Genomic DNA, 16,996 nt, shown 5'->3' with positions numbered 1-16,996 from the left:
ATTTTCAAACGTTAATACTATTTCGGATCACGTGTGAAATGGGTATTGTTCAGAGGATTTTAATAAATTAATGCTGAGGATGCTGTTAAGATATTATACTGGTAACTTGAAATAGATTTACTAGAATATACATTGTCAGAGTACTATACTTTGTTTTTGGTTCAAATATTCTCCTTTCAAGATATAGAGAAAATCTTTGATTACTTATAAAATGTGCATATGTGTTATACGCATACACACATGCCTTTTACACAGACATATATACACACATCAGTATCCGCTCATGCTTTTGGTTTTTATTAAATCATATGTCTCTCAACTTGGAAATGTAGGATTCAGTCCTGGAATATAGAATTATTTGTTATTTTTCATGTAGGTTGTTTCCAGGATTAAAATTCTGTGTCTCCCCAGGTTTCTGTGAGTCAACAGTGCCCCAGAAAGTGTTTCTCTTCCTGAGACTCCAGGGAAGTCTTGGATTTCAAAGGACTTGGGGAGGAAGCCTGGCGGCAAGATTTCCAAGACAAGATTTCTGTGGGCTTGCTAAAGCAGATTTTTAACACAAACAGAAGCCAAAGTCTTTGTATTCTCAAACGCCGAAGTTTTCATGTAAGTCCAGAGAGATCACCGTGTTCTATTTGTTTTGGCTAAAGACATGTTTTGGCTTTATTTTAACTACATAATAATTATTTACAAGAGGACCATAACAAATTATGTGAGCATCTTTAATCTTACTAAAGAGTAACTACAATTAATTGATCTAATTTTTAACAGGAACCCACCAACTAAATCTTTTCTGTTTCCATTACTCCCTAGATCTGACTTAAAAATTTTTCTAGGTATTAGTATAATGCCACAGGTTCCAATTATGTTGCTCATAATTTTTTCAGTATTTGTTTTCATTAAAATGTCCACTTGTGATTTTGTCAGTAATTTAACAGGTGTCTCTTTTCTTAAAAAGATAGAACTCAGATATACCAAAATTAGATAAAATAAATACCTTGAAGCAGTCAGAAGAACACTATGGGAGAACCTGAGAAAAGAACAGACACTCAAAGAGTAAGATGTCTTTCCAAGATGAAGGTATGGATTTTTTCATCATATATGTTCATATACAGTACTTTTTAAGTTGAAAATCCTTTAATATTGGCCATATTAGCATAAAAGAACTAATATTACTTTTTTCTATCTGATCAGTTGATAAGTTCTCACTTTAAAGAAGTTTGTTTTATAGCTGAGGGCTTATCTGAATAGATTGTTGATGCAGGCAATTTAGTCAGAAGTTTTGAGGGACTTGAATAAAAAATATAATTTAAATTTTTTTCAGACACTTATTATATTGTGACAGGATTTGTTTTCTGGAGTTGGGGGCTAAATTCAATGCCCACCTTTTAAGAGATTCTTAACACAGAAATTGTAGAGGTCAATCCTAGAAAATGGGTCATTGGACACAAATGCTTTGTTGATTAGTATGCAAAGATTACTTCACAGTGACACAATAAAAAATGTTTTCTTCAAGCATTGGCAATACAATAATCATTCTTTAGAAGGAAAATAGACATTTTGTTAGCGTTTCTGGTAGTTTTTACTATCTTGGGACAAATTCTCTATCCATCGTTCCAAAGATATTTTACATTCACAACACTGGGGTTTATTTTTAACCGAGGGATCTCAGTGCTTGTCTGTATTCTACAGCCGGTATCTGCAAGTGATTTTCAAACTAAGACACTCTCTCATTTTCTACCCATTGAAAGCTTTCTTTTCCTTTATACATGTATGAGGGAAATATAAGTATGTGCACAAAGGTGGAGATTGCATTATAGGTCTAGGAAACTGCCTTTGAATGGAATTCTATGTTAACCATTAAAAATTTTTGTTTTTAAATTTTATGTCTATTTATATATCTATATATGAATGTGCGTATGTTCTTCTGTAGTTAAGCAACTAAAAACATGAACTGGAGCCCAGGTTGTCTGGGTCCCAATCTGAGCTTTGATGCTCATTTGCTTTATGATGGGCAAACTACTTACCCTCCTTGTGATTTCTTTTTGTCCATTGAAAAGAGTAATAGGAGTCCTTGTGTGTAAGACTTTTTAAAAATGCTTGAACCAATGATGAATAAATATCAGAAACACTCAAGTATTATTACTAGCATTTGTGGAGAAATATTGTCACGCATTTTAGGGAGGTACTGGAATTGAACCTAAAGACATACTTCCTCAGAGCTACATCCACAACCTTTTAAATTTTTTATCTTAAAACAGGATCTCACTAAGTTACTGAGTATCTTGCTAAATTCCTGAAACTGGCTACAAATCTGTTGATCCTCCTGTCATAGCTTCCCAAACACTGGGATTACATGCGTGTACCACCACACCCAGCTATCAGGCATTTTAAAAAATAAACAATAGATCTTAAATTTTTTTTATTACTTTGATATTAGGTAGATATTGATGTGAACATTCTGGTAAATTAATTCGTTGACAACTTTACCAGGTAAAAGTGAGGGGCAGTTGCTTAATAATCAATTCGATTTCTCTGCTTCTCTGAACCTAGAAACATGTTAATTAGGCAAAATTGTTTAGGAAACATCAAAGAATTGTCCTTAATCAATTTACTTTAAGGTTTATAGCACTGCTGTTAATAGTCGGTGGGACTAGCTTTCTATATCCAGTGTGGTTGTTTTGTAGTAGAAATGAGCCAGAGTTGTCACTGGTGTCTTTGATTCCATGAATAGAACAAATTTAGAGTGCTCATCCAGGTGTTTTAGGAAAGAACCCTGAAGTCATGATCCATCTAATTTTCTTTCTTAAAAAAGATAAATAGGATAAATTCTTTCCCCAAATCATCTTTATTCTTGATTTGGTAGATCTTGCTTTTAAATACAAAACCTGAATTAAGCAGGGTGTGTTGGTGCACACTTGTAATCTCCATACTTGGGAGGCTGAGACAAGAGGGTCGCAGGTTCTCAGCCAGCCTCAGCTACTTACGGGGGGGGGGGGGGTCTTCTGCTATGTAGTGAAGCTTGGAGGTAAAATGCCCCTGAGTTCAATCTCCAGTAGCATAACAAAACCTGAATTATAAAACTATGTATAAGTTGTATAATCATATGCTCTAGAAAGGCTTATTGTGGGGAGAAAAATAATCTCCTCCATTGGTATTTAATATTTAAAGACAGACAAATTGAGACATAGCCATACTGTCTTATAGACATAATAATTCTGAGTTATAGGAAACTTGACTTAAAAAATTTCCAGGCATTTTTCATATAAACTTCTATTCAGTGGTGAAATAATTTCACCCATATTAGGTTGGGAAAAAATTTTACCCAAATTGGGTAAAATTTTTATTTCACCCAAACCGACTGGTACAGACAACTTATGGCACAGGTCTGTGCTATGGTCTGAATGTCTGTGGTCCCCAAACCTGATGTTGGAATCCTAGCCCTGAGGTGACTGCAGTAGGAAGTGGCCCTCAGGAGGTGACTAGGTCACGGGGCGGAGCCTCGTCATGGAATCAGTGCCCTTATAAAAGGGGCTGAGAGAGAAGGCTCCCCCTTCCACCAGGGGGACATAAAGAAGAGATGGCTGGCTCTGAGTCAGTCAGGAACCCTTCCAGACACCGCATGTGCAAGTGTCCTGAGCTTAGACTTCCTGGAATCCTCTGGGACTGCGAGAACTAGGTTTCTGTTGTTTGCAAGCGCCCCCTCCCCCCCCCCCCCAGTTTATGGCAGCTAAAAAGGATTAAGAACGTGTTTGATCCTAGTAGACTTCCTCTTCCTTTCAGAGACCACTGCTTCTTCAAGGTGATTTCTGTCAATAATTCTGTATGGCTTTCAAAGACACAAAAGACATGAAAGTAAATAATGCATGCTTCCATTCCTGAATTGTTCTCAGTAGAATGAGGGAAGAAGTTATGGACATCTAAACATCCGAATAAAATGCCCTGTGTTTGGGGCTGTAATGGAGTGGGCATGACGTTACAGCCATAGGAATGAGTTAGATTTCTCCTTTTTCATGTATTTTTTTCTTCAGAGTACTGGGAATTGAACCCAGTGGTGTTCCACCTCCAAGTTACACTCCAGCCCCTTTCTTTGTTGTTGTTGTTGTTGTTGTTGTTGTTGTTATCATTATTATTATTATTATTATTATTATTATCATAAACAGAGTCTTGCTATGCTTCTGAGAGTCTCGCTAAATTACTGAGCCTGGTTTTAAACCTGCCGTTCTTCTGTCTCAATGGATGGAGTCCATCTGCACACAAGCCTCCTCTGTGCACAGGGACCACAGCCAAGGCACCCCAATGCACTGTACTTGGGTTGGCATGCCATGAGCACCACCCAGTTTGCTGAGACCTACCATTCGCAGAACATTCTGTTCAGGGGAAGACGGTGATGTAGTTCATGTGGTTCTACGCTTCCTCTACTCCTGAGAATAAATCTATGGGAAAATTTTAAGAGAGTAAGAGATGTGTTGGCCAAGGCCATCTGGGACCCTACTCTCCAGCAAGAGAACTTAAGGAAATTAGCTACAGAAACAATATCTTTCTGTAATTCTGTGTTCCTTATTCTCACTAAAGCATATGTATTCCCTCGTACTACAACTAGCTTTGTATTGCTGAAGACTTTTGAATCAACAGCTATTTCTTAGGTGGAATGACTACTTGTCTCTCTGCATGTATTAGGTATGTCTGTAAATATTGCGGCCATAATCACCGACAAAGTTCAGTACCATTAGTCAATCCTGTTTTGAGTTTCCTGAGAGAAAACAAGCCATGGCAGACCAGAGTAGACAACATTTTAATGTCTTGTGAGCTCAAGGGTTACTTAAGTTGGAGACGCTGTAGGGAGAGGACATTCTGGTAATAGATGAAAAACAGATTGTTTAAAAATCCAGTTTTCATGTTTTCTTCCCAGATGTTTCTGGTGGCATTAACCTGGGCATACATATCCAAAACGCTATCCGGGTCTTATATGAACTCCATGCTGACACAGATAGAGAGACGATTCAATCTCCCGACATCTCTAGTTGGACTGATTAACGGGAGCTTTGAGATTGGTAATGGATTATTTTTGTATTTTTATATATTGTTTTTAATCAATAGAGATACTTTGAATTTTATTTTCCTTATCTACAGCATTAGGTCATTTAATGTGCCTGGTAAGTTTTCCAAATCTGATTAAGTAGCCTAAGTTTATAATATGCTTAGAAACAATTCATTTAAGTATATGTCAATATTTAACACCTAAATATTGCCACATACCACGCCATGTCCTTTTTATCCCCATGGTTTCTTAGTTCTCTGGCTGAATACTAGAGTATTTATATTTAAACCTATTATTTGTTATCCCTATGGGAATCAAAGTCTCTATCTTTGTATTTAGAAAGTTGTGGGAGACCAAAAGATTTTGTTTTTTTAAAAAAATGCAAACATTTTCCTCTCCTTCTGTGCCCTAGGTTGACAATTCTCCTTTCCTATCGCAGATGGGAGAAAAAACTGCTTTTCTTTATTTCTCTTGAGTTTTTTTTTGGGGGGGGGTCGGTCTGGGGATGGAACCCAGGGGCATTCAACCTCTGAGCTCACCTCCTGCCCTATGTTTTATTCTTCATTTTGAAACAGGGTCTCACTGAGTTGCAGAGGGCCACACTAAGTAGCTGAGGCTGGCCATGAATTGTGATCCTCCCGTCTCAGCCTCCTGAATGCTGGAATTACAAGCGTGCGCCACCACGCCCAGCTCTTTATCTCTTATTATTTCCGGAAAGCCACTAGAGAAGAGTAATGCTTCTTTCTGGCTGTTGGAGTAAATTTGAAGGTAGAGAACGAGGCAGCAGATGCAGAACATCCAGGAGCCCTGTGCTCAGGCAGAGGGACAGCTTTTCTGACCTGAGCCAGAATCCCGTGGCAGGAGAGAGCAGGGGACTCTGGAGTTCCATTCCAGGGGACTTAGTGACAGAGAAGTGGTGGGTTGGGGCGAGGGTGAGGGCAAGGGTGGGAGCTTCCCCAGGTTGACGGCTTGAATAGTGGAAGGCAGAAGGATGTCAGAGCAGTGGTCACAGGAAGAGGGTCTAGATGATGGCGGCGACGGGAGGTCACGATCCCTCACACTCATCGTGTGGGTGTGGAGCTCTTGGTTAGGGAGTAAGTAGTGTGTGTCAGGATTCTGGAGCAGATGCAGCCATGCAAGGAGAGGATGATGCAGAGTCGAGAGTCCAGCGGATAGGGGCTGGGACTCAGTGGTAGAGCACTCGCCTAGCATGGATGCCACCCTGGGTTTCTCCCCAGTGCTCCCAACAAACAAGCCAATGAGCAAAAGGGCACAGTGGGCTGGGCATAGTGGCAGTGGGAGGCTGAGACAGAAGATCACAGGCTTGAGGCCAGCCTTAGCAACTCAGTGAGGCTCTCAGCAACTTAGCTAGACTCTGATTCCAAATAAAATGAAATAGGTCTGTAGGGTTGACTCAGAGCAAAAATGCCTCTGGGTTCAATGCCCAGCAACACACACACACACACACACACACACACACACACACACACACACACGCATTCACACACTACATTGGAAAAAGAATGGACCCCGATGTATACCCATGCTTAACGCAGAGCTGGAAGAAAAGGAATCCATGTAAGTGTACAGAGAAGGAATTGTCAGAGAAATAACAGAGGAACCAAAAGAAAAGAATACTACAGATATCAGTGGAAGAGAAATTTCCTAAAGAATGAATGTCAATAACGTTAAAATAATTTGAAAAGCTAGGTAGGTGTGGTTTCACACACTTGTAATCCCCGCGCTTGGGAGGCGGAGACAGGAGGATCGCGCAGGTTCGAAGCCAGCCGCGTGCGCTGGCTTAGGAGACCCTGTTTCCAAAATGAAAATGTAAAAAATAGGTCTGGGAGTGTACCCCGGAGGTAGAAGGGCTTCCAGGAACCCCAGTACCACCAAAAAATAAATAAATAAATAAATAAAATAAAGAATAAAAAATAGGGCTGGCAGTGTAGCTCAGAGGTAGAATGCCCCTAGGTTCAATCTCCAGTACTGCAAAAAAAAAATTTGAAATATTTAATTAGAAAACTATTCCCTGAGTTTTTAGTAAGGACCTAGTATGATCTTGGTCAGCCAGGGCACTCGTAGTTGAATGATGGATTTTTGAAGCTATAAGATAGAAGAGGCACCGGTATTTTTAGGAAAAAATTGCAAGGTAAAATGGGATCTTGGGATATAGATGAATGTTCTGAAAAGTCTGGAGGGAAACAAGAGAATATCTATTGATTCACGTTCAGTAGAAAGGCAGACCTGTGAATGTATGCCATTGTCAACATGATCTACATTATGTGAGACTATAATGCCCCAATAAAGTTATATGGTATAAACTTCTGGAGAAAATGGCAATGCCGGGCTGTATTTAGCCTTGGATTGTCAGGTGGGCACCAGGACCTTTTAAACTGAAGGAAGGCAGGGAGCAGGCAGGGCCACCGGGTGGGAAATCCAGGTCCCTTCCTATTCGATTCCCCTGAAGTTCCTGACCTCAGTTACTCTTGCAAACAGCATTCCCCACAGCCTTGGGCATGACTGCCCCTCTTTCCCATGTTCTCGTGGTGATGTTTTACTAACAGAGCAAGGCCCTGTGGTGAACTCGCCTCGTGTGAGGAGGGAATGTTCTTCCTTCCTTCCATTGCAAAACCATACAGCTTTGAAGCAGCAGGCTTCCGGAGGCCCTACCTTCACTATGGAGGGCTTGGGTGATGGGGATCTTAGAAACCTTAGGGCCAGTGTGGTGGATGGGGCTCCAGAGGTGGGCACTCTTCAGATACAATAACTTAGAAACGATGCCTCGTCTACATTTAAGGCAGACTAGAGGGAAACACGGGTGGGGATGAAAGTCTTCAAAGTTCTCAGCACCACTCAGAAAATTGCCTCCTTGAGGAAAAGAGTCTTTGATATTCCCGTAATCCTCGAGTTCAGCCTCGAGGTTCTCTTTATACATCCTGGGAGCAGGATACACATTGTTTATTTAATTAAAAATGAGTGGATTGCTGAGAACTTATTGGCTTATTTTGTTCCTTCAGCACTTACCTTTCATATTTGTCAAGGAACTCTCCATAAAAAATGGGGCTTCCCAATTAGTACTCTTATCCTAACACAGTTCATTCTAAGTCATGGGATAAATTACATTTTTAAATTACATTTTTTAAATTACATTTTTACACCTCAAATCCAGGCTGTTGAAAAAAAAAATGAGAATCTACGACTTTTTACTTAACTGTATTATCTGATATTAGCAGAGAAGGAGAAATAAAAATGGACCTTTGGCTTGGTTACACTGAACAGCAACTATAGCTTTGAATAGTGAGTTAGACAATGTATGTCTCTCTGACTCTGAATTTTTCTTCTCTTTCTGAACATAGGAAAACATTGTAGTGTTCTTGGCAGTGGCTGTGGGAGGAGGGCCCAGAAGCCACAGTCAAGCTGAGCCCTACTGATACGTCCCATTTCCTAAGGCTCGATAGACACAGAAAGAGCCTTTAAATGTCCCAAATCTGTTCCTCAGCCTGTCAGTGCTTCCCTTCCTCTGTCGTCTTTTTTTTTTTTAGTTGGTGCATTGTAGTCATACAACTTACTGGGGTACAAGATGGTGGAGGCACACATGCACACATCACTCATTTAGCCCTTCCCCAATTCCCACCCACTCCCTCCCCTCCCTCCTTCTCATGTTTGGCTTGGTGACTGACTTGAGATGCTTGTGAGTTTATATGCAGTACATGAGGGAGTTTCTCTCTTCCCTCCTCTCTGGTCTTTCGGTGTTGGTGCTCTGCAGTCCTTTGTTTATACATCTGTTTACATTGTGAAACAAAGCCCTCCCTAGGGAAGGCTGTGTCTTATTCTTTCAATTGTTTTATGCCTTCCCAGCCCAGTGTTTGAGATGGTTGTTTTACAATAAATGGGAGGCTGATCATTAACATTTTGTTACCTCTTATTAAAAGGAGTATTTTCATTTTTTCCCCTAGGAAACCTTTTGTTGATTGTATTTGTGAGTTATTTTGGAACTAAACTACACAGACCTATAATGATTGGTGTCGGATGTGTGGTTATGGGATTAGGGTGTTTCTTAATATCACTACCTCATTTCCTCATGAACCGGTGAGTATCCCACCATTTGATGATATTTAAGGTCCCATGTTCACTCACAGGAAATGGGGCTTGGAGTTTCCTCCCGGGACGCAACGCTTTGTGAAAGCACAGAGCACTGGGCTGGCCGCCAGGAGATGTGGCTCTGTGCTCTCCGTCTGTCTGTCCTGTGCTCTTGGCTGCCTCGATGTCCGCTTTGGCCATTGGGGAGATAGGTATTGGGGATGCTACTTTTATGAAGTTGGACCTCATGAAAAGATTTAAGATTGACAATTACTACCACCTACGAATTATTTACACAGGTTCAATTACAATGAGGTTCTGTTTAATTATAGATTATCAAGAGACAGAGCAGTCTGAAGGTTGGAAATTATTTTAATTTTTATAAAAATTACTTGTGTACAAATTTATAAGGACACGATTATGTGGAAGAAGTTACCCCTTTCTTCTTATGCCTACTTTCTAGAGTCAACCACTTGTATACGACTCTTTTAGCTTTGCTAAAATTGAAATTTGCCTCTTTATCTTGTTGGTTTTTAATACTTCAGTGTTATATAATGTACATTGAATTTATATTTTAAATTCATATTAAATGTCCACATCTATATGACCAGGAAAATGTTTTCACTGATAAATTATGCTGTTACCTTTTCTTTGCTATAGTACTTTTGTTTTTCCAGGGTATATAAATAAACTCATTTTTTTCATTTGGTTTCTTCATACAAAGAAAGCTTGCTAATTTCTCATCACTCAGTAGGGCACATGTCCTTTTAATTCAGATCAGCTTCATTTCTCTCTAGGCGATGTCACTCTAGTTGTCTTTTATCATCTTGATATAAACCCATTTTCTTCTCTCTGCTAGGTACCTTCAGTGTGGACATTTAGGAAATTTACTTGTATAGTTTTTCTTTGATAATATCTTCACTTCCTCTTTCCATTCTATTTTTTCTTTCTAGAACTCCTACTAATTGAATATGGAACAACCTGGACTTTAATTCTGTCTAATTTTATATCCTATTTCCTTCTAATTTCTGAAAAATTTGACCCTATCTTCTAAACCTCTGAATGGGTTTCCAACTTATACTATCCGTTTTTAATTATCATGGACTCTTGTTCTTTGACTATCTCTTTTTAAGGAACAACTTGTTATTCTTTCAAGAATGCAATGGCTCTTCCCCTGTGCCTTTCCTTCATACTTCTTACTGCCCCGACTCCTCCAACTGTAACTCTTTGTTCATTTCTGTCTTTACTATCATGGAGGTTCCTCATACATCTGTTTCCTGGTTACAGATTCACAGTTGAGCAGAGATTGGATGTTTCTCACATAGCCGGGAACAGAGTAGCAGCTACTTTTGATCTGAGGCCTAGGCCTGGTTTCTGTTTTCTCTTGGAAGAAGTTAGACACTTGTCTACCAACGGGTGGCAAAGCGCATCTCCAGGTGGAGAGGCCGGGGTTGCACCTGGGGCCCTGACTCTTCCTTACTTTAAGCCAAAGCGTTGGAACTCTTACGTTGCTTGTGTCTTTCCCCTCTTTCCATTTCCATGTGCCTGGCCTGAGGCTCTCCAGGGACACGTGCCTGGGGTGGACGCTGCACTACACACACCTGTGTTCATATGGCTTATGGCTTCTCATTTGGTGACCATTTACAAACCACACTCCATTTTCAAATATGGTCCAACTCTCTCTTAATGGCAGTTCCTTCAACTTCTTTATCCGGTTGGAATTATGCCTTTGCCCATTCCATCTTAAAAGTCTTTTTGTGGCATTTTGTTGGTTTGGGGGGATTCAGTGAACTTTGAATTAGCAACTGAATTTTTAGGTGGATAAATAAAATGAACAGACGATATTTGAACTCAGGTATTTTTGAGGCATCAGAAGTTTCTAGGCAGAGTTTTTGGTATTTTGTTATTAACTGTTCTAACACAAGGTCAAGTAATGTTCAGCTGTTAGTTATATTCTTTCTGCCCTCGACCAAAGGTGTTACTCTTTGAAGCGGTCATGTGTCATGGGATCCTGTGCAGGATGACAAGCCTTGTCCACAGTTCACAGCCAGTGTCTGTAACATGACCAGGCAATCATTCTACCTGGGAGGTATTTGGACCCTTTCTATTAGGTGCTGGAGCATAGGAATTCGGAGTGTTCAAGGCATCCAGGCATAACACTCTAGCTCACAGAAGTCTTGGAAGGGCAAGTTGGCTTTTGGCTTCCTCTTATCTAATAAACACATGGAAAAAAACCTCAGAATATTTCTAAATAAAAGAGAGTGACTTGGATGTAATTTCCTTCATTCTTGGAGCCTGTAATTTACGTTCTGAGAAAGGGCATTTAGATTGTGTGACAATTAGCCTATGTTAAATGACTGTAGCTTATTAACCCTTTTGTTCTTGTGTGAAGAGAAAAAGCCATTGCATTTTGTAGTCCTGGTAATCAAGAGTCTCCCAAGAACTCCATTATGACAGGCAATTGTTTTCATTTTTTAAAGTTAATGAACATATAGAAGAATTATAGTTTAGACTTGTAGAGGGTTGGGGTTATATTGTTTTTAATGAGCAAACTTTAGAGAATCCAGTGTTAGAGACTTGTTCTGTTGTGCATTGCCCCCCCAAAGCATTTATCTTGTTACTTATAATTTGTGTCCTTTATCTTCCATCATGTTAGCAATTTATTCCAGGAAATGGTTGCTGAAAAATCAGAAAAGGTTGATGTTAAATCATCAGAAAGTATGTCATTTGCATGTAGAGAAATGAGAGCAAATTGAAAAGGAATTGCACATTTTCAATGAGCCATGTTTTCTTTAGGTGATACTAATTTTTGGTGATTCATGGGCAAATGTGAAAGCTGATTTGAGTGCTGTGGGTCAGTTTGGGCAAGAGTGTGTAACATGCAAAATGCCCAAATTGTTCTCATCGAGAAGTCTGTAATCTGCAAGATGTCCAAATTATTGAAAACACTGTGTTTTCTCGCGATCACACAGATATGAATATGAATCGACAATTTCAGCTTCAAGCAACTTGTCCTCAAGCAGCTCCCTGTGTGCGGAAAATGGAACCCAAACATTAATACCAACAGACAATCCATCAGGTTGTCTACCCCGTTTTATTGCTTTCTGTTCATTAAATTTGTATCCGAGAACTTTCTGCTGAAGGGCTTTGAGTATAATACTGGGTTTGGTGAAGTGGGTACTGGAAATGGATAGAAGCTATTTTCCCCCTTCAAAGATTTTGAAAGGGATCACAGAAGCAAATAGGGATATCTAATAAAAATAATGCTATTCCTCTGATATTTGAAGATATTTAATAAGAATTCCTTGTTTGTTTTTTAAATGGTTATTTAAAAACAAGACAAAGCTATCCATCCCAGGAGCACTGTGCAGTTAATCCCACAGAGAAACACATCACGGAGATAGGAATCGGTGCTAATGTTGTGGTCTATGCTATTATGTAGATAGGAAGCATATGGGAGTGATGTGTGCATGTATGCCTCTCCCATCTTGTACCCCATTAAGATGTATGACTACAATGCACCAATAACAATTTTTAAAAATTGCAGTGCACTCATGCAGAACAAGGCTTTATACAGTCTGTTCTTCAGAAACAAACACAGAAACAAAGTCCAAACCACTGGCATCCTGTTGCTGATGTCGTGGAGTGGGGCGCAGGGGAGGGCGCTGTGGTTTGGAGTCACCGGGGGCTCGTTGGTGTCCCTCCTCAGCCTGTGACAGATGCTACAGTCCAGCACTATGGCAGGGCTTCCTCCGCTTTCCTGTTGCCCAGGGCTCCAGGGTTCTGTGCTCTGCCCGCCTGTGCTAAGGGCCCTGAAGGTCTTCTCCTGATACTTAGTGTGGAGGAGACTCTGCCGACTACCTCAAGCCAGAGCTTCTCCTTTGCCGAGGGGGGCATTTTTATATTGGATTCATGCTGGGGGGAGTTACTGGAGTCTCCAAAGCTGGGAATTTGACGGCCACCACGGGGTCAGTGGGAATCCAAATAGTTTCAGAGCCGAGGACTAGCTATCTCAGATGTGCTAAGCCAAAAAAGCCACCCCAGGAAATACAGGGAAGAAGGTACCTCACCAGCGGCCTGTGTCTGCTTCATCAGCTGGCTGTGGACTCGCCCAGCTGTGGACAGAATTCCAGTGGACAGAATTCCAAAGTCTCCCACTCTGGTGTGCCTCCAGGAAGGGCCTGGGTTCTACCGTCACCCAACATATTCAGTTGTGCCCTCCAACAAACACAGGCTTTGCCCATGGTCTCTAGATACCCAGTTAGGTATTTCTAGTTTCTATAGGGCAGTTAGCTCTACAAGATTTCAACCTTGGAGAATCTCATATTTAAATTTTATAAACATGAATGAATGGAGGGAGAAGTGTGTATGATTTCTCTCTGTACCATTGTATAGGAATGAGGTAGCACTCATAGCAACTAACAGGGTCTTGTATTTGCTGGTAAACTGAATCTCTGTTATTAAGAAAAGTCCTAGTTTGTTATGCTTGCCAAATTATACATCGTCTATATTCTCATCAAACCACCAATGGGTAGTCACTTGTGAATTGGGAAGAGGTGTGTATAGCCATTTCTCCCAGTCCCACAGGCCTGGATACAGCAGACCACTTTCCCATACCTAAGCACTCTCAAAAATGCACTAGGGATGACCCAGTGAGTCACTGCTGACATTGTAATATAAATTACCAACAAGGTGCCTTTGGAACCTTGAGTTGCTTTTAGAACCATGATTTGAAGAACGATGATATAATAAGAACCACGAGTTGCTTACAAAAGAGTTGGAATTAAGTGTAACCAACACTTGAATACCAATGCACTAATTCATTTTTTTTGTTTTAATGCAGAATGTGTAAAGGAAGTTAAATCATTAATGTGGGTCTATGTGCTAGTAGGAAATATTATACGTGGAATGGGTGAAACTCCCATCATGCCGTTGGGCATTTCCTATATAGAAGATTTTGCCAAATCTGAAAACTCTCCTTTGTATATTGGTAAGTTTAAGTCCTTTTTGGAATAGCAAGTTCCTTGAGGTTGAAAATTATTTATTTAAACTCTTAGTGATTTCCAGAAAGATGGCTCCTTTGGTCATAAGTTTGTTAAGTGAAGTAATTATATGTAACTCCAAAGAAGTACTGTGAAAAACCTGATTTTGTTTCCGTCTATGTGATGCTGGGAATTAAAACCATGTGTGCTCTACTGCTGAGCTTCATAATTATTTTTTATTATTATTATTATTTTTTTTTGGTGGTACTGGGGTTCCTGGGAGCCCTTCTACCTCCGGGGTACACTCCCAGACCTATTTTTACATTTTTATTTGGAAACAGGGTCTCTTACGCCAGCGCGGCTGGCTTCGAACCTGCACGATCCTCCTGTCTCCGCCTCCCAAGAGCAGGGATTACAAGCGTGCGCCACCACGCCCGGCACTTCATAATTATTTTAACGTTGAGGGAGACTTTGGGTAATTGCTAACTCTGATCTCAAATTTTCAGTCCTCCTGCTTTAGCTTCCCTAGTCACTGGGATTATGGGTGTGTACCACCGGATCCGATATATTTTGTCTAAAATTTTCCTTTGATTCAAAATATTTCTCACAATATTCCTTATATGTTTTTTCTTTTTTTGTTTGTTTTATCTCTATATTTTCCTTTACCAATTTCTTACAACCTTTTTCCAATAAACTTTCTGAAACATTGTACTAATGATGTCATCTTTACCGTTTTCGTGACACCTACCTGTTTCTTATTTATTAAATCGGATCTCTTAGTAGTCTTGACTCTACACCCTACTTATCTATTTAGCTTCCTATGTAATTTCCTTTCACCACGCCCCCTCAACCTAGTCAGACTTCTTCATAGTTTTTACAGATAGTGTCTTCATTCTTTGGTTATGTTTCTTGAAATTGCCTTTTAAAAGTCCGTGTATCCCTTGGAATGATGAACAACTCAAGACCCACCTTCTTGTATTATTTTCCAGTGTCCTAAACACTCTCAGTTTATTAATAATTGGTCTTTGTTATTCGGTCCTTTCATCTGTAGTTAATTTTAAAGTTGTGACTTTGAATGTAGTGATATTCTTCTGTTAATGTAGACATATCTTTTAAAAACAAAAAAATAATAGAGAATGAGAGATGACAGGAGCAGGCCTATATGTAATCAAGTTGGATTAAAGTTTTAAGTCACCATCCCAAATAATATTTAGCAATTTGGGAGACTAACTTTGCAATAATCTTTTTCAGTGTTTTTCTTGTAAATTAAAAAAAATTATTGGTGCATTGTAGTCGAACATCTTAATGGAGTACAAGATGGTAGAGGCATACATGCACACATCACCCAATTAGCCCTTCCCCAATTCCCGCCCCATTCCTTCTCCCTCCCTCCTTCTCACGTTTGGCTTAGTGATTAACTTTGATATGTACATCATGAACATTAGGGTACTTTTTTCTTCCCCCTCCATCCCCTCAGTTAGGTCGCCTTATTTGCTCATCCATAGTTTCTCTTTCTTCGTCTAGAGTTCCTCCTATGACCCGTTTTCTCCCTAGCTTCCACATATTAGGGAGAGCATCTGATTTATTATTTTTTTAACTGAATAACCTCACTTAGCATAATGTCCTCCAGTTCCATCCATTTCCCTGTAAATGACGTAATTATGTTTTTCTTTATGGCTGAGTAAAATTCCATTGTGTACATATCCTACAGTTTTGTAATCCATTCATCTGTTGATGGACATCTTGGCTGGTTCCACAGTTCGGTTATGGTGAATTGTGCAGCTATGAACACAGATTCAGATGCATTAGTTTGGTAGTTTGGCTTTTTTTCTTTTGGGTAGATCCCCAGAAGTGGTACTGCTGGATCAAATGGTAGGTTTGTTCCCATTCTTCTGAGGATTCTCCATACTGTTTTCCAAAGTGGTTGCCCTGATTTGCAGTCCCACCAACAATGTCTTAGAGTTCCCACTTCTCCACATCCTCAGCAGCATTTGTTGTTGTTTGTGTTTTGAATGATTGCCATTCTAATTGGAGTTAGATGAAATTTCAGGGTTGTTTTGATTTACATCTCTCTGATTGCTAAAGATGTTGAGTATTTTTATGCATTTATTGACCATTTGAATTTCTTCTTTTGTGAAGTGTCTATTTAGTTCACGTGTCCATTTTTTGATTGGGTTATTTGTTTCCTTGGTTCTGAGTTTCTTGAGTTCTCTGTATATGCTAAATCCTTTCAACTCTTGTCACATTCCTCTACTGAAAGAATACAAACACATTCCTATAATAAGTTAGCAAACACTTTGCTATCATATGTATTCTATATTCAAAAATTCTAGGTTCCACAAGCGCATGGGGGGTTTCCAGTGAGCAGAAATGGCTCAGCACAGATTCATGGCAAAAGTGTGTGGTAGCGTAAAACGGCTCACCCCGTAACCAGGAAGAACAAGAAAGAGTCAAGGTCCGGGATGCCTCCATGCCGCCGGAGGGCATGGCCCATGGCCACAGTGAACCCAAGACCTTCCAGTGGTTTCCACCTCCTAAAGGCACCACGCCTCCCAACTCAGGACCAGTCCCTTAACCCTTGTGCCTTCAGGGGACCTCGCGGATCCAAACTATAGCAGCTTACTTCTCAACACTTACAGAAGCACATGTTACTTATATGTGCACTAAGCTTAATTTTATGTAAGTTGAATATGTAAGTAAAACATATCCATGTAGCTCAGCCCAGTGGTAGTCATCAAGGACCTGACTCCATCCTCAGACCATCACCACCACCACCACCACCACCCAACCACAACATCAGTGACACCGCAAACACTAAAGTAAAACTAATTCAGCTTTGACGCTTTCCATACGATCGGAACTCTTCATGCGAGCAGATACATAATACTCT

The 16,996-nt window shown here is 40.1% G+C and overlaps 1 protein-coding gene across 1 annotated transcript in view; it reads left to right on the top strand.

Annotated features, from left to right (window-relative positions):
- Positions 1–1,020: 1,020 nt before the first annotated feature.
- Positions 1,021–16,996, top strand: part of LOC308270481 (solute carrier organic anion transporter family member 1A2-like) — a gene marked incomplete at both ends in the record, with an annotated part of 32,651 nt that continues 16,675 nt past the window's right edge. Inside the window, 5 exons of the mRNA XM_080706385.1 lie at positions 1,021–1,080; positions 4,913–5,054; positions 9,001–9,133; positions 12,097–12,203; positions 13,968–14,114. Coding sequence (XP_080562511.1) covers positions 1,021–1,080; positions 4,913–5,054; positions 9,001–9,133; positions 12,097–12,203; positions 13,968–14,114 — 589 coding nt within the window. The remainder of the gene's footprint in view (positions 1,081–4,912; positions 5,055–9,000; positions 9,134–12,096; positions 12,204–13,967; positions 14,115–16,996) is intronic.

Source organism: Muscardinus avellanarius (assembly GCF_963383645.1).
Source record: "Muscardinus avellanarius genome assembly, chromosome: 11".
NCBI lineage: Eukaryota > Metazoa > Chordata > Mammalia > Rodentia > Gliridae > Muscardinus > Muscardinus avellanarius.
Note: the sequence above shows the minus strand (reverse complement) of the source record. Positions and strands in the feature narration are given on the sequence as shown.